At 39.6% G+C, this 25,620-nt stretch overlaps 1 protein-coding gene and 1 long non-coding RNA gene across 3 annotated transcripts in view; both read left to right on the forward strand.

Moving 5' to 3' along the window:
- Positions 1-25,620, forward strand: part of TNNT3 (troponin T3, fast skeletal type) — a 37,546-nt gene that overhangs the window by 4,925 nt on the left and 7,001 nt on the right. For both annotated transcript variants that reach the window (XM_073604699.1, XM_073604700.1), the window contains exons 3-9: positions 15,331-15,349; positions 17,540-17,585; positions 17,857-17,973; positions 20,578-20,655; positions 21,188-21,301; positions 23,000-23,109; positions 23,921-24,011. In XM_073604699.1, the coding sequence (XP_073460800.1) occupies positions 15,331-15,349; positions 17,540-17,585; positions 17,857-17,973; positions 20,578-20,655; positions 21,188-21,301; positions 23,000-23,109; positions 23,921-24,011 (575 nt within the window). The remainder of the gene's footprint in view (positions 1-15,330; positions 15,350-17,539; positions 17,586-17,856; positions 17,974-20,577; positions 20,656-21,187; positions 21,302-22,999; positions 23,110-23,920; positions 24,012-25,620) is intronic.
- On the forward strand, positions 378-5,716 carry LOC141112169 (uncharacterized). The gene is made up of 3 exons (XR_012236536.1): positions 378-1,117; positions 3,422-3,442; positions 5,645-5,716. It is a non-coding gene; the product is annotated as an uncharacterized lncRNA (long non-coding RNA).

The following is a 25,620-nucleotide window of genomic DNA, read 5'->3' on the forward strand; positions in this document are numbered from 1 at the left end:
ATACAGCAAGTTACAATATACTGAAATACACGCATTGGTATGGAAACAAGCTACCCTTAGGAAAGTTGGTAGAAAGTTGGTTTCGGACCTATGTAGTCCTTCTTCAGAGGTTTATGTCATTTGGGTCATGAAAGTTCTATAACGTAAACCCAAATGACATAAACCTCTGAAGAAGGACTTAAACAAGGTCTTGAAAAAGGTCCAAAACATGTCAGGTGTCACAGCCAGTATGCACATATGCTAGCCCACCAGCTTTCCTAAGGGTAGCTTGTTTCCATACCAATGCGTGTATTTGGGTATATTGTATCTTGCTGTGTTTTATAATGTTATCATTTTTTTATTTATTGGATGTTTATATGTAATAAAGTTTACTACTATTTTTACCTACTCACCTGGTCTGCCTATTAAAATCCTGAGGGGTTACACCGTGCCTTGAGCACTAGGTTTTTTTTCTGTCGTTCCATTGTAGATTGGACAGATCAGGTTTTTGAACATACACCTACCAATTCCTCCTCTGCTTTTTATCAAATGTATGTTCTCAATTCATGAGGTACCAGTAGTCAACATCTGAAAAATAATTTATGCTGATGAGTGGGAACGATGATTTATATAGCATGACTTTTTATTCCAATCGCACTTTTCACTTTAACACCATCAAGTGTTCCACAACTTTTAAATGTAGCTGAGTAGTTGTAGGCGTACCCGCATGTCACTTGTTGTTTGTATCCCAATCCAATGAATGAAAGTGTCTGAAAGGATTGTCTCTGTTGCCAAAACAATTGGTCTCTCCATTTTTGGTTTCCATGAAACATGAAGGAGAGAATGAGATTGGTTGGTAACTTAGACACTTGTGATTTTAGAAAAATTCATTCATGAGGACCACTGTCTCTTGTGATCATTTTTAATGTTTTTGGTTGTAGTGATTGTAGAGAAGCTGCTTTGAGATAATCTGTTACAGGTTGTGCTTATTTATTTCTAAGGTACCGTGTGATTTCAGCAATCTTGTGCTCTGTAGGTCTCTGTTGATGGCTAACCTGTTTTGTTTGTCTATTTTCTTGCTACTCTGCCCCGCTCTTGCTACACTGTCAAAATGTATGAACAGAGGAGGCACAAGAAGGTATGTACTGCTCTCTTGGACTAGTTTATTAGCAGGGTCAATGTTTGGTTGGTGGGATATGTTGATGTCTACTGTTACCGAAGGAACAAAAAATGATTCATGGTGGTCTCCAAACTGAGCTAGCTATCTATATGAAGTATCTCAATCATACATAGAATGAAGTGATATTTACAAGTTGGTAAGATACCATATCACGTCTCCCCTTAGGCTGGCCATACATTATACAATTTTCCAGTACAATATTCCTTTAGATTTACCAAAACCATATAATATGAGGTCAGACCTATTTGTATGCAGTCAGGCAGGCACTTGCACTACATAGTTGAAGGTGAATCTATTGGAAATTGAATAAGAAAATTGTATAATGTATAGCCAGCTTTAGTGAGAACAATGGACCATACTTATCGAAGTCCCTAAAGAAAGAACTGCCAGCAGCAACTAATCTGTCTTTCCATTTGTGGTTGGTATGGAACATCTAGACAGTCTGGTTGCAATACCAAAGGAGGCAGGTTTACAGGGGCGGCAAGCTGCTTATTTTGGCAGATTAGTATTAAGGCCTGATTGACATCTATGCAGGTTGCAGTTTGCATATTGCGAGTGCATTTTGCGTTTTTCAATACATGCTTTTGATCAATTAAAGTATATGGAACCAAAAACCAGAAAAAGTCCCTGGCCCTTTCCATAAAATGCAGATGTGAACGTGACCCATAGGAAACTATGTTAAATGGACTGTAGTGTGTTTCTGCAAAACTGAAAACGCACTAAAAAATGCATAGGTGTGAACCAGGCTTGATTTCATACTGTTACCTCCACTGAAATTAAAAGAAATCTGAATACTGAGCAGATAGTTAGAGTAGTAACAGTTTCAAAAGTTTTTTTATTGTGCACCCAAAAAAGCAGCGTAATACGTATATACGTTTTATAACTGTGCTTTTATTTGGACCATAATTTGTACACATGGTACAAATGGTTCATTGCCCATTTTGTACACATCGTTCATTGCCCATTACCACAACACACATCAATGTGTGGTATATGTACACAGTGGTGTTTAGCTATTCATTCTAAATGGCACCCTAATTCATTTATTAATTGTAAACACTTAGACCCACACCACAACACACGGATGTGAATGTGCTGTGGTGCTCTACATTGTTAAGAAGCAGATCCATTTTTTTCATGCATTGTGGCTCAATAAATCAACTGTTTGATAGAATAACAAGCTCTCTTGAAGAGCTAGTGGCCATGGAATCTTCAGCATTTGACACACTTCAAGGAGTTTCAGGTGCCTGTATGCCCTGCTGGGTACTGCGTTTTTTTCGCCAGCCCCTTCATTACTACTGTGTCCTGTATTGACATAGTGGCCAGTGGATATAAGCACAGTGTACAGAGGGGAACTGAGCATCCAACCCTGAAGTGTTGGATAGTCAAGATTCTTCCCTGTAGCAGGTCAGATGAGTTCTTTCTTTACAGGGAGGCTTTTTTTTTAAAGTAGAACTATAGGCAAAACATTTCTTTTCATTCTGGATAAATGAGTTTTATATGAGGTTATAACCCCTGTAATTTTTTGCCATCTGTGTCCCATTGGGGGGATTTACCTTCACTTCTTGTCCCATAACCAAAACAGGAAGTGAGAGGAAATCCAGCAAATTAAGGGAACCCCTTGGAGACCCCCAGGCCACAAGGTGTCTCCATTGGAAGATTTCCCCTCTATTACTTGTCTGGGGACAACCCAAAATTCTGGATTTTCTTTTACTTTCACTTTCAATGATAACAGTAAACAAGACAAATAGAGAAAATTAATCTCCATAACGGAGGCTTGGACAGCAATAAGAACTTAGTAGGTGTTCTAAGACATCTACACTCTATCCAAAACTAAAAAAGAAAAAGAAAAAAGCTTTTAGTGTAGCAATTGAGTCCCTTTAAAGTGAATAGGCTTCTTTAACACAATATCAAGGTGTAAAACAATATGCATTAATGTGCAAATAAGGATGATTGGAGGTCTAAATAAAGAGAAATTGTTTTGTGTGCATAGGATTTATAGGTGTCTGTAACAATATTTTACAGGGTGCAGGTGGTGAACAACAAAATGTGGTCAATGTTGGTTATAAATAGTTTAGTACTTGTCAATCACTAGATAGAATATCAGACATAACACTCCATATTACACTCTGCGCTATGTGCTATGTACTTGTGTGTCAGTTAATGCTGTGTGTAGCAGGGGATAAACCTTGCATCGTATCTGGTGCTTCTCTTTCCTCTCTAATTCCTATTCTTCTCCTCCCTAATTTTTAACCTGCACAGTAGAAGAAGCCCATGAGGAAGGTATGTGGTCTGTTCATCATCCCCATTTCCCATAATCTAGGGTGACTCAGCCAGGAATCTGAGTGTCCTTATAGTCCAAATTCCCTATGCCGTATATTTGTAACCAGAGGGGACCAAATGTAGGGTAACCAAATGCTTAGTTCCATAACCTGCCGACTCATTATACATGGTCAGGTCACCCTAGTGCTTGATGCCTGCATTGATGACCTATTTCCTAGGGTCATAAATCATTAGATAATTTGACAGATGAGTTGTGCTTGTTGGCATCCATATGAAAGTAGATGCATGAGGCACGCTATGGCCTTGACACCAAGTCATGGACATGAATTTTGCATCTTGTAGCCACTGCTCAAACAGGACAGTAACATTGACTATTGTTAAGCATCCACAATGCTTCTATGCTCTGTGGCTCAGCCGGGGGATGTTTACTACAGAATTCAGTGCCAGATACTTTTCTGGTACTACATATAACTGAAACTATTCTATAACCCTCCTTTATTTAGGTACAGAACGAACATATACAATCTGCATCATAGGCCATGCTTTATTGTTAAAAGCGTTGTTCTTGCAAAGTTGTGTTTCCACAAAGTTTGGTCCGTTGTATAGCACTGTTGCTTTGCTTACTATTGTGACAGCAACTGGATGGTCATGGCTAAAATGTGTCCAAAAACATCACAATCCTTGCTGCTTCTCTGCACATTCATTACTCGCCTCCCCTTAATTTTCATCCCCCAATGGCCAATACGCTAACTGTCAAAAGATGTCCAATAAGGTTGTTGCTCTTACCAAAACTTTCCTGGAAGTCAAGGAAACAGAGTGATCCAGTCCACTGGTTAAAACCAAATTCCCTATTCCCAAATAAAAGCATTACTAGAAATGTTAACTACTGTTAACATGCATTGGAGTTGCCATGTAAATCACCTTAAATTTCTCTTTACAGCAAGCCTCACTTGATGCAATGTAGACAGCCATAATGTTTTTGCTGCTGGTCTTGGGTACACAACTGTAGAGTCAAGGCATAAGCAGTATTGGAAATCCAGCTGTGCTGTACACAATAGTGCTCCACTTTTGAGAGGCCACCAGGTTTACACATAAACAGCTCACAGACTGGCACCAGCAGAACATTTCTTAAAGCAGTATTAAACCCAAAAGCAACCATTTATTTTATTACAGCTTACCAATTATTGGATGTGATGGCTGTATTAGTTTCCCTTTTTAGGCTTTCTTTCGTCTAAGATCATCTGGTGATCTGGCCAGTAAGTCTTTTGTTTTTCAACAGAAAAGCTCTCTTGCAGTTACAGGGATGAGACAGACCATTTAACGCTGGAAGGGGTGCTCAAAAAGATCAGCTTTCATTTATTTATGTAAAACCTTTATCACAAAAGGAAAAAATGATGTTTGCTGTAACTTATTATAAAGTTTTACCTGGAGGTCAGCTGCAATTTGTTAGTGTATTTAAATCTGCTAGTACTTCTAACACTCCCCCCCCCCCAGACTAACAATGCTGCAGTCCAGACCTGCCGCTGTGCTCATTCATCCAGAGTGGTGTCTGTACAGTATAACGCAGCAGGTGTGTTACTGGCCAGATCACAAGGGGAAAACAGAGGGGTAAAAGCCTAAAAAAAAAGTAAACTGATATAGCTACTACATCTAATGATAATTAAGCTGCAGTATTAAAAAAGCCTGGACTTCAGATTTAAATCAGTAGACTACCCACCTACCAATGAAATCTAACGCTAGAGCAAATATTTTCACACATCATTCCCTTAAATCCAGATTTTTGCCATGTACCATCTAGAGCAGGGGTCTCAAACTGGCGGCCCTGCAGCTGTTGTGAAACTACAAGTCCCATGAGCCATTGCAAGGCTGACAGTTACAGGCATGACTCCCACAGGCAGAGGCCTGATGGGAATTGTAGTTTTGCAACAGCTGGAGGGCCACCAGTTTGAGACCCTTGATCTAGAGTAAAGATGGATTTGTAAGCAACCCCCAGTGGCTCATGTCCCACACTTTGGGAAACACTGCAGTAAAGAATTGACTGTGCATCCTCTTACTATGTACTGTTATGCTTTGCTTTCATGTCCTCCTTCTCTCTTCTTTGCTTGCTGCTAATATTTCCTTCCGCCCTACCCCTATCTCACTCTGCCTATTGTGTGACTGCTTGAATTATAATCGCCATGCCTCTGCAATTTGCTTCTGAAGAAGAAGAGCCTGCACAAGTTGAGGAGATCACAATTCAAGAGGAGCAAGGATATGAGGGGGCCGAGGAGGAAGGTAAGATTGTTAACCAACCTTCCTCAAAGGTCGATATTATATATCTGGCCTCCAATAATGGCTCTACTTCCCAATCTATCTGAATGTGTGGATGATGCACAGAAGAGAAATTCCTGAAACTATGATACCTTTTCCCCCTTAATACAAGCAACTCTGAAGTATTGGGTAAAAGGTACATCCTGATTGCACTGCCATAGCAACTATGACCCCAAGTACAACATCAAGATTGACATTGATACAATCTGCCTCTGCTTGCTTGAATGTTGTTTTTGCATGGCAACTGCATTTGTCACACTGAAACAATGGGACAGACTAGTATTGTTTTACAGATCAGAAACAAAACCTCATAATAGTAGGCTTTATTTCATTGTGCAAGGAGCTGTAGTGTTTTGTGAGTTCCTAGTAAACAATCAGAAATTTTATTAGAGTAATCTAAGCTACTAATAATTGATTTCTGATCGGTTGGTATGGGCCGCTAAACATCCCTGCTCTTCGCAATACATTACTAAATAAAGCCTAATAACTGACCATAATGTAGCCTAGCAAACATAGGAAATAGGTCCTATAAGAAGCTCACAACATGCTTAGATTTGTACTTTAATTAGGAGGTTTGCAGAGTTAATTGAAATTGTAAGATGGATCATTTTATAACAGTTAAGTGATTGTGAATCAAAACATAACAAAAAAAAATCCTTACCCTCAGGAACAGTGTGATCGGATCAGGAGTTCTGTGCATGAGATGCCTGTTGTTCTGAAATATCTGATTGGTTGATTGGATCATACCATCAACCTGTTTTCCTCTAGGAAAGAAGCTGTGAGCTAACAATCTCTTTTCATTTACAGAACACGGTGAAGAATACGACGGTATTTCCTTTCCAAATTTTTTTTTGCCCTCTCAATGGTTTTAATCTTCTTCCCATTCACTAGTTTTTTTTTTGGTCAGGCTGGGCCAAAAACCATATGACCAAGAGTAGGAAAAAGAAAACATTTTTTAATGGCCTCATTGAAAAATGTTACCTTTACAGATGGCCATCTTATGACTTCATAAATAAGAAGTCCAAGCATGTGTAGAAGATACACACAGTCTGTCTCTGCTAAACTTACATTGATTGGCTTTTTAAGAAGAGAAAAATAATTGAAACTACTGCAAGGTACCAAGCCTAGCATGGCTATAAAGTCACTGAACCCTCTTCTGAAAATTTAGATCTTGTTTTAAGCTTCTGAAAAATACCAACATATATTTGAAATCTTGATAAGCAATATTAAGGATTTACTATTTTTACTGATAAAGGCAGTTCATATAAATTAGCAGAGTTTATGCGTATCCACGCTATATAATAGAGGTGATTAAATTTGGCTCAGCCTGCTTTCCTTTTCACCTTATTTACTAAATATATTTTCCCTATTTCCCTTCCTATGTGTGAATGGATTACTGGAGAGATCTGCACATCACTGCCTTGTTTTTTTCCTTTACCCCCTTGAAAACAGAATGACTACCCTTGTCTTTACCTACAGCCTAATTTCCTGCACTTCTTGGACCTGATGCCTAATCTAATATCCTGAATTTTCCTTATCTACATTCTGTCCCTATTATACCCCCCTCCCCCCCCAGTCTTCGTCATATTCCATATTTTTCTGTTTCTATATGTTATACCTGCATTCTCTACCCCTGCATGATCTAGATAAGGATAGTTATACACCAATAAGAGCCAGAACCATACAAAAAGGGCAAGGTTTTACAGAACCATATGCTACACCAGCATAGCTTTGGAAAATACGTACAATTATTTTCAATATATGGATAGCCAAAACTGATTTGCCTTGTAAAGCGGTATTGCACATTGTGTTATAATGTATTTTGCACCAACTACCCTCCATTTTAGTTCATGACTTATTTCCCTATAAACGTTTTTGAGTTACCTATTTACATTCTCTGAAGCTATGTTCTAAACACCCAGCTTTCCGTGTTTGGATATTATTTTTTCTTTTATCTGCCTGCCTTTACAGCTTCACACCTTATGCTAGCTGAACTTTTACCACCCTCCATTTCTACGGGTTTACTTTTTAATTCATCTACATCTTCAATGTACTACATTCTATACCATGCTTTCTTAAACTTTTTACCCCAGAGGAACCCTTGAAATAATTTTTGCTCTCAAAGAACCTTGGCTAAAGTCAATTCATTGGGGGACAAAGGGAAGAATGCCCCTCACACTGGTGGTCAGAAAGAAGAAAGCACCCCTTACATTGGTGATCAGATCTCCCTTACCGACAGCTAAAAAGATCACTAGTCTTGTGTTTCTGGATCTGCCAAGTGGTATCGGACACAGAACTATAAACATACCATCAGATGGGAGGTTACTTAGCTAAAGCTCAAAGAATCCCTAGCACCCTCTGAAGAAACCCTAGGGTTTCACAGAATACTGGTTGAGAATTACTGTTATATAGCTTTGATAATGCATCTAGCTATAGTTTTACTTTCTCATCTGTCTGCAGCTTTACTTTCCACTCTACCGTGATCTTCACTTTTTCATTGACTTTTTTCATTGTTTGTTGTTTCACTTTATCCTCGCTTTCCAGCTATACTTTCACTTCTATCGTTATTTTCACTTTCCTGACTAGCTGCATCGCCACTTTTCTATCTACATCTGTGCTTAGCTTCACTTTTTCTTCTGTCTGCAGCTTCACTTTCCTTTCTGTCATAGGTGATCAGACCACCCTTACCGACAGCTAAAAAGATCACTAGTCTCATGTTTCTGGATCTGCCAAGTGGCATCGGACACAGAACTATAAACGTACCATCAGATGGGAGGGTACCAGGCTAAAGCCCTGAAGGAACCCTAAGGTTTCACAGAATCCTTGTTGAGAATTGCTGTTCTATACCTTTGGTAACTCATCTACCAATAGTTTTACTCAGAGCTTTTTTTCTCAAACAATAGGTGCTGGAACTCAACCACGACCCCCCAAAACCCCTCCACCCACACACACCCTCCAAATCACATTAAATAGTGGGTGTGGTCAGTCATTTTTCACGAACAGTAGGAGGGTCTTAAAGGGGCACTAAATACCAGAATTGCATTACACACAAAGTGCAGAGCTGTCACCTGTAAACACAGAAACTGGACTTCTGTGTTTACAAGTGATTGTGGTGAGCAGGACCCCCCCCCCCCCAAGGGTCTGAGCCAGAGGTGGTGGAACTAAGTTCCACCAAGTTCCCCTGAAAAAAAGCCCTGGTTTTACTTTATCATCTGTGTGCAGCTTTACTTTCCACTCTACCTTGATCTATCCTCACATTCCAGCTATACTTTCACTTCTATCGTTATTTTCACTTTCCTGACTAGCTGCATTGCCACATTTTTTTATCTATATCTGCGCTTCACTTCACTTTTTCTTCTGTCTGCAGCTTTGCTTTGTTTTCTCTCATTTTCTTTCACTTTCCTCTCCACCTGTAGCTTCACTTTCACTTCAGTCTACAGCTTTTCTTTGTCACCTGTTGACACTATGCACTTTCCCCTTTACATCTTTATTTTACCATTACGTTGCACCTTCCATCTACATCTTGACTCTACGTTCACATGTCCCCTTCAGTATACACCTTTCCATCCCTTCTATCGCCAGCATGACCTCCTCATATCTCTTATCCACAGCTGTATCTTCCCATATGCTGAAATGTATTTTCCCATCTTTCTTCAGATTCATTCTCAGTGTTCTGTAACGCTTTCTTTTCTGTCTTCACTGACTCATTTGTCTGCAACTTCACTTTTCTATCTACTATAGCCATTTTTATAACATCTTTCTACCTCTATATTCTTCTTATATCCTGTTTCATCTTCTCGTTTAGTTACTACTTCACCTTTCCTGCTACCGACTGCTTTGCTCTCTGATCTACCTTCACTTTCCTTTCTACCTAAAGTTTCACCTTCCCATCTGTATTTATCTTTTGTGCACAATTTACCTGCATCCGCCTACTGATACCATTTTCTGGCTGCCTGCAGCTTCACTTTACAATCTCTTAATATTCTATGTGCATGATCTACCTGCATATGCCTACAGATGCTATTTCCTGGCCAGCCTACACACTCACCTTACCATTTGTTATTATCCTCTGTGCGTGATCTACTTGCACCTGACTACAAATACCATTATTATATACAACTATTTTTATTATAAAACTATTTTTTCATCTTTTCACCTTTTTATTTTCTTTATATCCAGTTACACCTTCTCAGCTAGCTACTACCTCCCCTATCCTCCTACTAACAGGTTTTCTATCTGATCTACCTACTGTTTCACTTTCCTTTCTACCTAAAGCTTTGCCTTCCCTTTTGTATTCATCTTCTGTGTGCAACTGCCTGCATCTGTCTACAGATACCATTTCCTGGCCAACTTAAAGCTTTACTTTACCATCTGGTATTATCCTCTGTGCATGCGCTACCTGCATCTGTCTACAAATCCCATTTACTGGCCAACCTACAGCATACCTGTCCTCCTACCTACTGCTAACTGCTCTACCTATGGTTTCACTTTCCTTTCCTAAAGCTTCACCTTTCCACCTGTATTCATCTTCTGTACGCAGTTTACTTGCATCCGTCTACAGATACCATTTTCTGGCCACCTACAACTCCACTTTCCTATCTATTTTAATACTCCTTGCAAAATCTACCTGCATCCGCTTACAAATACCATTTCCTGGCCACCGACAGTTCCACATTTTCATGTGTTATTATCCTCTGTGCATCTGCCTACAGATACCATTTTCTGGCCACTAACAGTTTCACCAACAGCTTCACTGTCCCATCTATTTCCTCAAGCTATCTACAGCTTTTCTTTCCCACTTACCAACAAGTTTACTTTCCTATCCATCCATCGCTTGGCTTTAACATCTACCTATAATTACCTCATAATTTAATATACTCTGCCTCTTTGATCTACAATGTGTCTTCAGAGTGTATTCACAGCTGTCATTTCCTTCTCAACAGCACTTTGTCATCTGTCTACAGTTTTACTTGCATGTCCCTAACTGCACGTTATCATCTTCCACAAATACATATTCCCATCTATCTGCAGCTTCACTTTATTCCCCTGTTTAACTTGCCTGAAAGTTCCGCTCAGCTATATAGCACTTTATTTCTCTATGTCGCTACAGCTTTTACTTACCTGTCTATAGCCTATTCTCCCATCTATCTACATTTTCAAAGTCCTTTCTCTATAAATATCACAGTACTTATTTACTATCAACGTCACTTTTCCTGTGCCTGTCTTATTGCCCTGTCTAAAAAGATCCCCTCTTATCTGCAGATGTCATCACTCATGGGAGGCAAACCTTTCTTAATTGCCTATAGTCTTAATCTATCTAGATCTAACATTGTCATCTGTTGATATGTTTCTAGATAGTATGTTTATTATCCTTTGCATGTAGCTTCATTAACTATATTGTATATCCAACACTACTGCATATATACCATCCTATCTTTCCATATACTTTACTTATCTATTCCTTTGCATTGCCTTTCTCTGCCCTCTTTACATACGCTGAAATGACTTTTTATGACTTCGCTGCTTCCATCGGCTAACAAAATGTTACTTTAATTCAGTTCTGTCCTTAATATCTATCTAGATGTTTCCTACGCTGTGTTCTATCTCTGCTTCCACTTCCCCCTCAATCCTCTCTAATTGGCCAATAGCTTTGGTGTATTTGTCATCTACCTAAAGCTCTGCTCAGCTGGACTGTCCTTAGAAATAATTTCCAGTCTAATATTCTGTTGAACTTGTCCGTCACCTACCTAGAAGTGCATTTCAGCTCTATCTATATCTTTATTGCCTTTTTAATCGAGAAAATGTCCTCTCTGGTCTGCCTCCTCATTTGTATTGATCTATAAATCTAACCTCCTACATCATCAGTCCTTTATACCATGGGCCCTCTAACTTGAATATTCCCTTTCCCTATCATGTAGCTACAACGTTCTGATTATTATCTGCCCTATCATTTTCCTGTTCTTTATAGTTATCTGGAAATGTATTTCTCACTACCACTGCTGTCACTTGCATCTATGTAAAGCTTGTCTTTCTTTCTGCATGTTTTGCATATTCACCTTATTATTCATCTCATCTGCCTGTGTTTGGTATACCTTATTAATTTCATCTGTCTGTGTTTGGTATATCTTATTCATCTCATCTGCCTATGTTTCCTGTTCTTGTCTGCTTATTTTATCCAGCTCTCATCTTCCTATCTTTCTTACGCCTCTCATTTGCTTGTCTGTCCAGTAATTCTCATCTTCATTTCTTTCATACTGATCTCATCCTCCTTTCTTTCTTCTTCCCTTGATTTGTCTGTCATTCCTCTCTCTGTTGCCTGTCTAGCTTTTCTATTCACTTCAGCTACATATCCTTTCAAAGGCTTGCCATACACTAGAAGAAATTAATTCAAAAACTTTTGTTTCACGGATGTTAGTTTAATTTTGGAATCAGTAGTGGAGTTATACCATAGTGATGAGAAAATTTGTAGGAGCAGGATGGAAATTTTTTTGAAGAAAATTTCTAACAGTGAACGTGGTTTTCTTTCGGAAATTACATTCATTCCAAAATTGAATGTTAAAAGCATACTAAATGTTAAAGAACTTTTGAAACTCATTGTTTGTACTGATGGGAACTTTTATAGGAACGTTTGAAAATCTACTAGTGCTTAACTCCTATCCTTTTTATCTCTCATCAGTATGCTTTCTTTGGAATGCTTTCTTTAACATCTTAGCAGTTTCCTCACTTTTCTGCCTTTCCTCTACCTCGTATCCATATGCTTTGCCCCTTCTTTAGTTGTCTCTATCCTTACTTTCCTACCCTTCCTTTACCTCTCAACCATCATCAGTATGCTTTCTTCCTTCTTTTATCACTGTCTCTTTTCTCTCCTCCTCACCTTCCCAACTTTCCTGTACCTCTGATCAGTATGCCTTTCTCCTCCTCCTAATTATTTTCTTTCTCACCTTTCCTATACCTCTTATTTGTCTCTTTCCTCATATACCTCTCATTTGTTTGCTTTTCCTCTCCCTATTATCTGTATGCTTTCCTCACCTTACCACCTTTCCTAGACCTCTCAACTGCCATCAGTAGGCTTTCTGCACTAAACACCTTCCTAACTTTCCTCTTATTAACACCTTTTGTTAGTAAGTATACTTTTCCTCTCCCATTTCTATTACTTCCTCACCTTTCCTATACCTCTCTTAATTATTTGTTTCCATTCCTTCTAATTTGTCTCTTTCCTTGTTGTCTTATCATTTCCATGTTGTCTTTCTTATTCCTCATGTCCTTCTGACCTTGCTTTCATGTACTGTATATAGAGCTCTCTTCGTATGTAACCAGCATTCTCCTCTACCGCTGCTATCATCTACCAAATTGGCATACCAATCTATTCTATTCATACCAACACTGTCCTTGCAGCCATCTACAATTTCCATTGTCTTCTAATATAGCTCCTGGCCCTATAATATATCTTAAAATTACTTTTTACTTCTTGCCTTTTATCTAGAACATCTCCCGAATTTTCACTGTCATCTACTTTAAATTCTACTGCCCCGCTTATCTTTCTGGAAGTATAGTCCTCTCTATCTGTATAGCTTCATCATCCCCTGCATCTAGATTTTAGATTTAGCATATCCCGTCTTTATCTCCAACATAATGTACATTTAATCTGGCTAGAAATGACTTCTGCTCTCCCGGGTACAGTATATTCTAACTCTTTTATTCTACCTTTTCTGTATTATCTACATTGGCATCAATTTAAATATAATCTAATTGATCAACTATCTAGAATATCATACTTGTAGATCAATGTCCATATAATTAACTGCAAAGCTTAATAGTTGTTATGTGCAAGCAGCTCCTGACTTTTACATGCAGTTCCCTAAAGACAGTGGCCATGCCCTATACTATCCCTATATGACTGCACTACAAGGTTATAAGCCAGAAATTATACATAAACATATTGCCTTTTATCTCTCTCTGTTCCAAAGACCTAATGATAGGTTATATATGTCACCCTACTACCAAATCATTAAACTCATCCATGAATGGCTCAACTTTGTCTTATCCGCCTTACTGTATATCTTATCTACCTATATATTCATTGCCCTGCTAATATACTTACAGCAATTTTTTATATGCCATATATCTATACATTGTCCTGATTATGTACCTATTGCCCCATTCTGCAACTCAACTGCCTACATCTTCATTTCCCTTTTTTCTACTTACTGCCTCTGTTTAATCTACTCATAGCTCCATGGTTCCTTATTGCAACGTATTGAACTATGGCTTCTATGTGCTTAACCACCTATAGCTTTACTCAACCTTATCTGCCTATAACTTCATGATCCCTCTTAGTTATTTATAGCTGTAACATGCAATCTAACTACCTACAGTTGAATCAATCATTCTATCAACTCACATTTTACTTTATATCACATCTGCTTCTAGGCTTATTGTACATTTAATGTATAGATGATCTACCTGTCCTATCCATGGCCCTATTCCTCTGTTCATTTCCCTTTGTTTTACCTAGGTCTGTAATTGAATGTTCTTTCCTTTATCCCTACCCTTTCCCCTTTTCACCTTTGGAATTCACACTTTACCACATTCCATTATGTCTCTGGATGAAGAAATAACATCTGTTTTTATCACTCATTAACGAACCATTTGATTGACTGTAGATTGAGTTTTTTCCCTCTAACTTTTTGCATTCTGTTTATCAAGAAAACCATGGCACGGAGGTCATGAGGACATATTTATGTCCAGCTATTTATGATCAATAATATGGATATCAATTGAAACTAATAAATAAATACTTGCCTTATATGTATAGACGTAACATCTCAGAATGAAATTAAAATCTTTATTACCTTCTCTATAAAATTAAAGTGTAATTAAAGGGCAGCTCAAAGGAACTTCAGCAAGTGGGGATTTGTGAAGTTAGGGGTAGAGGCATTTAGTGAAATGAATAAATTACTCCATCCTCTGCCTAATTTTTCAAATGTTCTTCTTAAAAGCAATAGTCAAAGAGCCATTTGGGGTCCAGTCTATCTGTACCCCTGTCTCCCTGTTATTAGGTCCATAGCGATTTTGAGGGAAATCTCCAAAAATGGTGGTGTAGGGCAGGGGTTCTAGTCCTGATTAAAATGTTCATGCATTAAAGGTGTTGGGACAGTAAGGTGAGCACCATTTACAAAAGCACTCAAAAGTCCTTCCCCTATACACAGATCCACAGGTGGAGGAGCTGCATTGAGTTGTCCTGCAAGGAACATAGTCTTCTGAATGAGTAATACTCTGCCAGATTATCTCAGGATGTCTGTATTAAACATGGTTTAGCGTAGAGATACTTATCTTCTGACAGTTCTGACCATAGTACAATTGTACTGCTATCCATGGGGATTTAGTATTACCAAAAATTGGTTTCACATATAAGACAAAAGAGTAAACTGTGGGACAATCTTACGTGAACTCTCTGTCTAGGATTTTCTCCAGATTGGTTAAATTTACTATGCTCTTCCCCTTACTACCCCCTTTTTTAAATGTTAAATTCTCAAATTATCTTTTCTCATCTCTCCTTGTTCAATGTATGATTGAAGAAGAGAAGCCAAAACCCAAGTAAGTAGCATTTCTTGAATCCACTGTGTGCTCGCATACTCACACACTCTCTGCTGATTCCAGCATGTTTCACATTGCACAAAGCATTCTTATACTGTGCAGTATATAATTAACAAATGTGCTGTGAATGCAGAGACTGATGGATGCCTTATGTCACATTCAGGATTTTCTGCATAGTATTGTATACAGTGGCAGCAGCTGTTCCCTGTAGGAGACAGTGATCAGTGCTGGGACAAGGTCATCTAACAATTCTCCAAACTGCCCCCCTATCTTCCCACCAGGATGTATGGGCACTATGTGTCACCAACCCCCCCCCCACCTCAAATAAAATTAAAAAATTGAGCACTAATCTGCATGCTTACCCCTAAGCATAAATTCAATTTGCAGGCCAAAATTCTCCAAAAATCCCCCTTCTCCCAGTACAATTCCTCCCCCCAATCTCCCTTTCCTATCCCAATTTGCCCCAACCCCCCCCCCCCCCCCGCCCAGAAACAATATTCCCCTTCTAGCATGACCCCCCCTTCTAGCAAAGATGCCCCTCCTCCCTGCTCTCTCCTCCTCTAAAGATTTGGTTTGCCACTTCCCGTGCTAAGCTGACATGAGTAGTGATGCTGCTGTCACTATAGCTGTCAGCTTGCAGCATCAGGAACTCTCCTTGTGGCACCCCCCCACCTCACATAATACCAGCACCCAGGGCAGCCGTCCCTCCTGCCACCCCATTGTCCCGAGCCTGGAAGTGATGTATATAGGTACACAATCCACTATCATTGAAGAGGTGTTTTATTTAAGGCAAATTGCTGTGCACAAGGCAAAGCTCTTGCTTTGGTAAATGAGGTGACTCTGCAGGCTTCCATCATCCAATCATGTGCAAGCAAAAATGTTGTTTTTCTTTTTTAGTTTCCTTGCACATGCTTGAGTATTCTTTGCAAAGTGAATGTTTGCCTCATTCACTAACCTAAGATAAAATTCCCTTGCAAAGTGACAGCCTATCTATCTTTAGTAAATCAACCCCTCTATTCAAAGTCTAGAAAATTGTATTTTAAAAATGCTTGCTTTTCACGCTTTAATATTTGCTAACTAAAGAAAAACAGAATTTCCAGGTACACTCAGTGGCTAGATGATATTTTAAGTAATAGATAATTAAAATTGTATAAAAGCTCCATAAAAAAAGGTTGTATTGTGCAGTAGATCAGTATTAGGACAATAAAAAGGCAGGGGGTGGACTTTATCAGCCTGGGAAAGTCCCCAGCAATCAGAAAGACTGAACATCTATGTATGTATAAGGAATTGGGCTGGCTATACACCTTACAATTTGATCATACAACCTCTATACAAATTATTTTAGGCTGGGTTCACATATGAGCTGCATCCGGCTCACAGCAGGGGTCCAGTGCGTCCTGGTTCTCCGTTTCAGGTCGAATTTTGGGCTGAATTCAGACCAGGAATGGACCAAAAGACACACAGCGTTTTTGTGCAAAATACACCGGACCTGCTGCGGAGGTATGTGAACCGGCTCCATAGAGAGGCGGTCAAAATCTCCTGCTATTGCAAACTGGATGTGGGGGGAACCCGCATCCAATTCGCAATGGTGTGAACCCAAACTTAGAGTTCTCAAACTTGTGTAATATGAGGAATCAAAAGGCAAACATTCCATTCAATTTTTATAGAATCAGGCAGGTCCTTGTTCTAAATAGTTGTTGCTAAATCTAAGAAAAAGATTGTACAATCAGATTGTAATTTGTATTGTGAGGCATAAGTTAACCTGTGCTCCACACAGATTCTTGTTCAGCAATCAAGCTTGTATGTGTAAGGTATATAAACAATATTTAAGTATAAGTTATGTTACTTTAATAAACCATGGAAGAGCAAACATAATATGCAAAGAGCAGAAACATTTAGCAGCCAATCAAACTTTATATTGCTGTAGTCAAAATGGTAAACAATAGTTTTAATTGGTTGTAATGATAAAAAAAACAACACTTAGTGCATTATTACATAAGGCAGTTTGACTTACACCTCACCTCAAGCTGTAGTCACCTACCTTTGCCAGTCACTTCAAGCTTTGAGTAGATATGCATCTCTTCATACCCAGACACTTCACCTCAAATGGTAGCCCCAAATGTATCGAACAATCATTTACTCCTGCACTATATCGTTTTACTCTTCACCATATGTGTATTTGTGTTGCAGACTCACAGCACCTAAAATCCCAGATGGAGAGAAAGTAGACTTTGATGTAAGTATCCTAAGAAAATAAAAGGGAGAATACCAAAGTCATAGATACCATACATTTCCCGCCAAAGGCAGATTGTTATTGCTTGAAAACCGTTATTTGGAAAATAAATCCACATAAACTCGATTGAGCAGTCCATGTCATCTTGGTAAAAGGTGGGACCAGAAGAAGAAGAAAATAGGCCGCTCATCTCAAAAGAGATTTTCATGCCCTGGATAGGGAACACAGAACAGTGTTAATATTATTTTCACCTATTTTTGTTTTTTGGTTGCAGGATATCCAGAAGAAAAGACAGAACAAGGACTTGATTGAGCTGCAGTCATTGATTGATCAGCACTTTGAGGCTCGTAAGAAGGAAGAGGAAGAGCTTATTGGATTGAAGGATAGAATTGTAAGTTACATGCTTGTGACTGAACTTCTCGCAATGTTATCAAAGGCCTTAATTCTATCACGTGTTTAACATTGTAGTTAGTCCATCATTAAGCCGCGTTTACACTGCTCCAACATAGAAGTCAAACGACTTCCGATCTGACTTTGCCCTCTGACTTATGTCTTCGATTTACCCCACGCTAAAATTAAAAAAAAAGAGCCCCCCCCAAATCCATACCAGACGCTTATATGAGCATACACGTGGGGATCTGCAGGCAGGGGGCTTATCGGAATCTGGAAGCCCCCTTTAACACTGTAACCCTTCTCATTCACCCAAAAACGTGTCAAAAATACCTAAAAACAGTACACAGGTTTTTGGCAAAGTCCTTTATTAAAAATAAAGAATGCCCCCCATCGTAGCTCCAACGTGGTTTCTTCATCCGGGTCTTCTCCCTCCGCTGGCTCCCTCTGTTGTGTTGGCTCCTGCTGTCTACCATCTCTTATATAGCCATAGGGAGTGGCCATCCGGGGACATCACCCGGAGACCCACCTCCTTTTGACGTCACTGGCCCATCATGCCCCGGGCAGTGACGTCACAAGGGGGTAAGGGTCTCCGGATGATGTCACCGGATGGCCACGCCCCATGGGTATATAAGGAATGGTAGACTGCCGAAGCGGACACAACAGCGGGAGCCAGCGGAGGGAGAAGACATCAGTGGAGGGAGAAGACCCAGAAGGAGAAGACCAAGGGAGAAGAACCAGTGGGAGAAGACAACACCAGAGAAAGAAGACACATTGGAGCTATGACGAGGGACATTCTTCATTATTTAAAAAGGACTTTGTCAAAAACCTGTGTACTGTTTTTATTTGTTTTTGACATTTTCCTGACCTGCCTGGCTGCATGCTAGGATAAGGGTCTGGTAGGGACTTTGGGGGGGCACTCCGTTTTTTTTTATTTTGGCGTGTGGGTTTCCCTTTAAGATCCTCAGAGGAGTTGCATGCCACAAGTCAGATCAGTTAAGATAAAGATCCAACTTGGATTTGACTTACATTCAAATCAATAGGCTGAAATTGTGCCTAAGTCTGACCAAAGTAGTGCAGAAACCTATTTCAAAGTCGGACCGAGTTGTGTCGGATCAGTTAAAGTGATTGTAAAGGTTTGTTTTTCAAAAAAATAACAAAAATGTTATACTTACCTGCTCTGTGCAAGGGTTTTGCACAGAGAAGCCCTGATCCTATTCTTCTGAGGTGCCCCTGGGGGCACCCGTTGCGGGTGTACTCACGAGTCCCGCTGCTGGGTTCATTGACACAGACAGCAGGACTCGGCCCCGCCCCCGTGTCACTATATTTGATTGACAGCAGTGGGAGCCAATGGCTCCCGCTACTATCAAACTATCCAATGAGGACAGAGACAGCGGCTGGAGATGCTGGGCTCGTGTACATTGCTGAAACAGACGGGCTCAGGTAAGAAAAAGGGGGGCTCTGGGGGCAGCTGCAGCACAGAAGGTTTTTCACCTTAATGCATCTGGAGACTTTACAACCCCTTTAAGACAGCTCTCATAGGGAACCATTGATTTATACATGTCATGCGACATGTGCTCCCAAAGTCAGAGCGTATGTTGCACCAGTGTGAACCGGGCCAATTAGTCTAACATGTATTTTACAAGAGTTAATGCAACACATGTATACTCTAATTTGTCCACAAGATGGCAGAGCTTTCATAAATGTTTCTGTAACTTGAATAATTCACAAAGCTTTAAAGAGTAACTCCACTTTTGTTGAAAAAAAAAAAACATTCCCCTCTGGGTGATCCGTGTATATGACAGGGATTTTAACCAACTTTGTAGCAGATTTCTACCTTTTTCTGCCTCTAAATGCCTGTGTGCATGGACACATAGGCTAACATGCAGGGGGGCTTAGAGGCAGGGGAAAAAAAATCGCCTAGTTCCCCTGGAAACAGCAGAAAAAATGTAGAGTGTGCACGAGGCCTTAAAATTGCAGTGTAAAAAAAGTTAAAGCGTTTGTTACCCAACACTTCATATTTCTGATATGTGCCTGCTGTACCATGTACTTGTATGAGAACATATCCTGTTCTCTTTGTATTGCTTCCTTTATTTGAAATCCCTGGTGTTCCTGCCAGTCCCTCTGCTTTCCTATTAAAAACTGACCACACTAGGCATGAGAACACAGCGTGGTCAGTTCTTTAGCTATGCTGGGAACTCAGTGTACTCTCCTCCAATGATCAAATGTGTCCTGACACACCAACGCTGTACAGCCATTTACTGGCAAGCTCAGTGTACTGCTGCTTCTCCTCCCCCAGCTCTTATGCACCTAAGAACAGAATAAATGTGATGATTAATAAAAAATAAAAAAAATGAAAAAAGGCATTTGCGATGTAAAAAAAAGGCACACTTTTTTACACCGCAAAAAAAATACAGACTGTTGCCTGGAGTTCTGCTTTATCACAAAGATAGGGACCCTTATTTAAGCCATGTGACTGTCCCTTTCAAATCTCATTGGACTCTGAAAATGCCCCCCCCCCCCAAAAAAAAAAAAAAAGAAAAGAAAAAAAGGGAACTGTATCCTGGTGTTGTGGCTAATCTCCCCATTTTCTTATGGTTTTCAGGAGAAACGTAGAACTGAGAGAGCGGATCAGCAGAGGATCAGAGCAGAGAAGGAGAAGGAACGCCAGAACAGACTTGCTGTGAGTATTCTCAGAAATACACAATCACAATGTTATATCTTATATGTACCATATTCTCACCTATTCAAATAGCTGGCTTGTAAGAATAATCATTCAAAGGCAAATCACATAGTTACACAGTTAATCAGGTTGAAAAAAGACACAAGTCCATCTAGTTCAACCATAAAAAAACAAATAAAAAATAATATCATACAATCCTATACACACAGTTGATCCATAGGAAGGTGAGGGTGGCCATCATTTGGTGTCTGAAAGCACCTTTTACTGCGCATTGCATGTATGTAACACCACACAACACATTGGTACTTTATAAAATAAGGACTAATATTAAGAAGTTTTATTATCATTGCATGTATGTACAAAGAGTAAAATAATACATGGTTTACATCATTTAAAATATCACCAAATATGTTTCATTTTCGCCATGCATATTCTTGAACACTTCTGAATCGTATAAACACTGTACTGCTTTTAGAGTTAATTATAAATGACTTACAGTATATCCCAATTCAATATTATAATGCTGCTACAGGAGGAGAAGGCAAGAAGAGAGGAACAGGATGCCTTGAGACGTGCTGAGGATGACATGAAGAAGAAGAAGGCTCTGTCTTCCATGGGAGCCACATACAGCAGCTACCTGGCCAAGGTGAGCAGCTCCACCATGTAAAGACAAAGCAAGATATAGGGCTTGATTTACAAAAGTGTAAAAATATGTTTATTCCAATGCTTTCAATCAACCATTTTCAAACGCATACACTTGTTAAAAAAGATGCATTAAAAACACAGATTCTCGGATAGCATATATTGTGATAGGGTAATATTCTATTGCAATACATGTTCAGGCTGGAAAACTGCATCAACATAATCCTTCACTGGCTATCTCCTAATCTACCAGTAAAAGAGAATTACCTACATTACATGCACATAATGTGCTTAACTGAACATGCAATGTCAATATTCACTTCAAACATGGATGTTTGGAGAACACCTAACATCACACTTTGGTAAATGAGTCTCAGTTTCACTTCACACTTTATTAAATGAGGCTCAGACTGACTTTACATTTTAGTAAATCATTCCATTGTGTAATGAAACATATATTACCTGCCATGCCCTTTATCAAGCAGATAAAACAAATAAGCTGACAGAGTGATGGAGGCCTATCATGTGCAGTCATAATTACTCTTCACAGGGCTTTGGACTTAAAGTAGAATTCTGAAATAACTAATCTTAAAAAACTGTAAATACCTCCAACCTCCAAAGTATTTTCAACAAAGGCCAGACCTATGTTTAGTGTTCTTCTGTAACCCAAAAGACCCAATATGTGAGCTGCTCAGGCTCTCAAGAGTGGCACAAGTCCTTCACATACACCGCCAAGAGTCTGGGGGGGAGCTCATCCTGGCTCCTATGATCGCTGGATATGTAAGAAGGTCTCCCTATAGCCACACATCCAAACAATCCAATGGATCGATGGTTAGTGGCAACCTCAAGTGTTCATATGTACCTGTAATCATCCCCTATATTAAATACCCATCATCCCCTGCACACCATCTGCGATTTCAGATCTGGTTGGTGAAAAAAATAGTTTTAGAAGAGACAGAGAATATACATAATGGAAGGACTGACACAAGTCATATCTGTACTTGTTCCTATCCACTGCTGATATTAGTGTACTGTTCTATGAGCTGGGTGACTCAAAAGGATTAGACAGCCGTACACTATAGACCGAATGTTTCAGGGAATGAGAAGTAAATTTAAGCAAGAAACTCAGAACTAAGCATAGACTTGGCATATCACACTGTGAAAACAAAGAACAGAAAAAAAATTGCTGAAGACCTGTGGTTTTTAAATCTTTTCAGTGAAGGTTTTGAAACTTGAGGTGTATCCTGAACATTGAGTATGGAAACCTTGCTGAGAAGGTTGTGTACATACAGAACAGAAACAATAAATAATAAAGGGTAATATCTCTATATTTATATCATAGTGGTAAAGTGGGACCAGACCAATTTTGTTTGTTATATTGTTAACTAAGGACTAGCTCTACAAAAGATAGATAAGATTAAGTGAAGAACAAAAAAAAAACAGCTTTTAGGTTAACATTTTGATTGTAAAAAAAAGAATTTTTGGGGAAAAAATTGGAAAGGCTGTGATCTCTGAACATATTTTTTTGCTTGCTGTAGATATGAACACTTTATAGATTAGTACCTGTCACTGGGACCAAAATCTGCTGCTGTTTAATGAACATTATCAATAAGACCCCCCCATCAGCCTCCAAAACATAACATATGGGGGACCAGCTGATAAAATGTTGAAAAGCACTGATTTGGTAATGATTCCTCTGTAGGCTGACCAGAAGAGAGGCAAGAAGCAAACAGCCCGTGAGCAGAAAAAGAAGATTCTGGCAGATCGTCGCAAGCCCCTGAACGTTGACCACATGAGTGATGACAAACTCAGGTAAACATTGATGTTTAGGTGTCTTTGGGATGTCAATTAATACTGGACTCCAGGGAAACAGCTAAAATGTATACAGTATATTACAGTGGTTGTACCTGCCAAAGGAATTGTATTTCATTCATCCTGAGATTTACACAGCTCTGCCATACAGCACAACCCTTTATGGCAGGGCAGTAGACCTCATTTTATTCTCATGAAGTTAAGTAACACCAATAGGTCTTGCCCCCCTTTTTTTTGTTGCTCCAAAAATCCAGTGATAAGACTTTTAAATCTGACTTTTCAAATTCACACTCACTGTGACGAGTCTCATTCTGTTTGAGCCTTCGGTCATTTGATAAGGCAAAATTCACAGCAGAAGTTTTTGATACTCCAGTTGAAAGATCTCTATACCTAATCTGCAAATGGTCCAAGGTTTTATCATGCTCTACTATACTATACTATACTAAAAACAACCATTCACCTTTTATTTACTTCTGATTGGATTGGATACTGGGCGCTCCTTTTACCTATCCTCACAAGTTTATCCAGAAACGACCTTGAGGCCATACCCAGAGGTAGCAGCCCAAGCCCTCAAAAGGGGCCCACCGCTACCTTTCTGCCAAGTTGGGCTGGATTCACCGGCAGCAAACTTCCCCAACACGCCCCCACCATCACACTCTCACAGACCCTCAACTGAGCAAGTCAGTGCTGCGCGGTCTTCCACCTCTAAGAGCTAGTTGAATTAAACAGTAATTTTTGCCTGGATCTGGATTTTTGCCTGGATCTAGTTCAGTATGTAAACTTACCTGACCCGTTTACTTTTCTGTAACAGGGACAAGGCTAAGGAGCTGTGGGACTGGCTGTACCAGCTTGAGTCCGAGAAGTTTGAGATGGGAGAGAAGCTCAAGAAACAGAAATACGAGGTGAGCCCACTACACACAATAATTAGGTGTAAGGGTACTTTCACACTGGGGCTGCACCGCGTTAGTGGTAAACTGCCGCTAAAAGCGGCGCTTTACTGTCGTTTTAGAGGCGCTTTTAACCCCGGCTATCGGCTGAAGAAAGGTTTAAAACCGCCCGTGTTGCGGTGCTTCCGAAAGTGCTTTTCAGGCGCTTCAGAAGCGCTGCCCATGCATTCCAATGGGCAGGGGCAGTTTAGGAACGGTGTATACATTGCTCCCAAACCGGCCCAAAGATGCTGCTTGCAGGACTTTTTGTAATGTCCCGCAAGCACACCGCCCCAGTGTGAAATAGATAAATTAGTTCAATTCTAGAGGGGTGTAGGAGGCATTGCCCACATCCCTAATATAAGACACAAAAAACAACAGAAAACCCTCTGGCGGGATTTTAAAGGGCAATGACTCCAGAAAAAATGTATGCAAAAATAGATAGATAAAAATTACAAATTTAATAATGCAAAGTTTAAAAATAGACACAACTTTTGTTGTATCGACCATTCACAAAATTACAATTGATATAACATGTTGTTCACAATGAGATAAAAAAAAAACACTCATTTACATCACTCGTGTATAAATGGACAGTGATACTCAACGCATTTCAAGGTCATGCGTTATTCCTTTTCATCAGGAGCAAGTGGTATGAAAATGATATGATATCTACAATTCATAAAGAAAAACAATAAGTAAAGAATATGTGCAGACATATAAATAGACAAAAGTTTTGTCTTCAGACAAGCAATATATATATTATTAAGTATATTGAATAAGAAGAGTATAAGAATTTTTGTATGGATAAAGGAGGGAGAAAGAGAAAAACAAGAAAATATGGCTGTGCTAGCCCCACAGCTCCCAGGGAGGATGGGGACGGGCATGGCCAACCCAACGACGGCCAAAAGAGGGGGGGGCAACAAAGGGGAAGGCCCTGACCAGATATATAGGCAAATTAGTGGATGATAATATATGCACATATAAATGACATGCATATACAGGATATGTACAAAACCCCAAAGCCACACAAAGAGAAGGAAAAAGGGGGGAAGGGAAGGGAGAGAAAAAAAAGAAAAGGAGAAGAGAGAAGGAGGGGGGGGAGAGAGGGAGGGAAAAGAAGGGGGAGGGGGAGAAAAAGGGGGGGAAGGGGGAAACAAAAAAGAAGGGGGCGGAGAAACGGCAGGGGGTTGTTTCTCTAATGCGGTACCTCAACCCACCTCACTTAGTAGATATACAGAACTGGTAAAATTCCCAAAAATGGGGGACCAGGAGGCCAAAGGATAAGGACCTGTTGCTAGTCTGTCTGGTCTACAAATAAAGACAGTGAAATATTGGTGTCTAAAAGACAATGTACATAAATATGCATATTAATGACCCATAGTATCAAAATTGAACACGAGAGAATAAAACAGATAAAGCAATGTATAAATCAGCTTCCTTCAGAGTTAATGTTACAGAGAAACAGTCTACGCTGAAAAGGGGGTGCCTGAAGAATCGCCTTTGAGAGTATCTCTCTATATCTGTAATCAATGAGCTATATCTATAATGGGAGGTGGAAGATGGTAAGTTTCTATCAGCACTC

Source organism: Aquarana catesbeiana, linkage group LG11, assembly GCF_042186555.1.
Source record: "Aquarana catesbeiana isolate 2022-GZ linkage group LG11, ASM4218655v1, whole genome shotgun sequence".
NCBI lineage: Eukaryota > Metazoa > Chordata > Amphibia > Anura > Ranidae > Aquarana > Aquarana catesbeiana.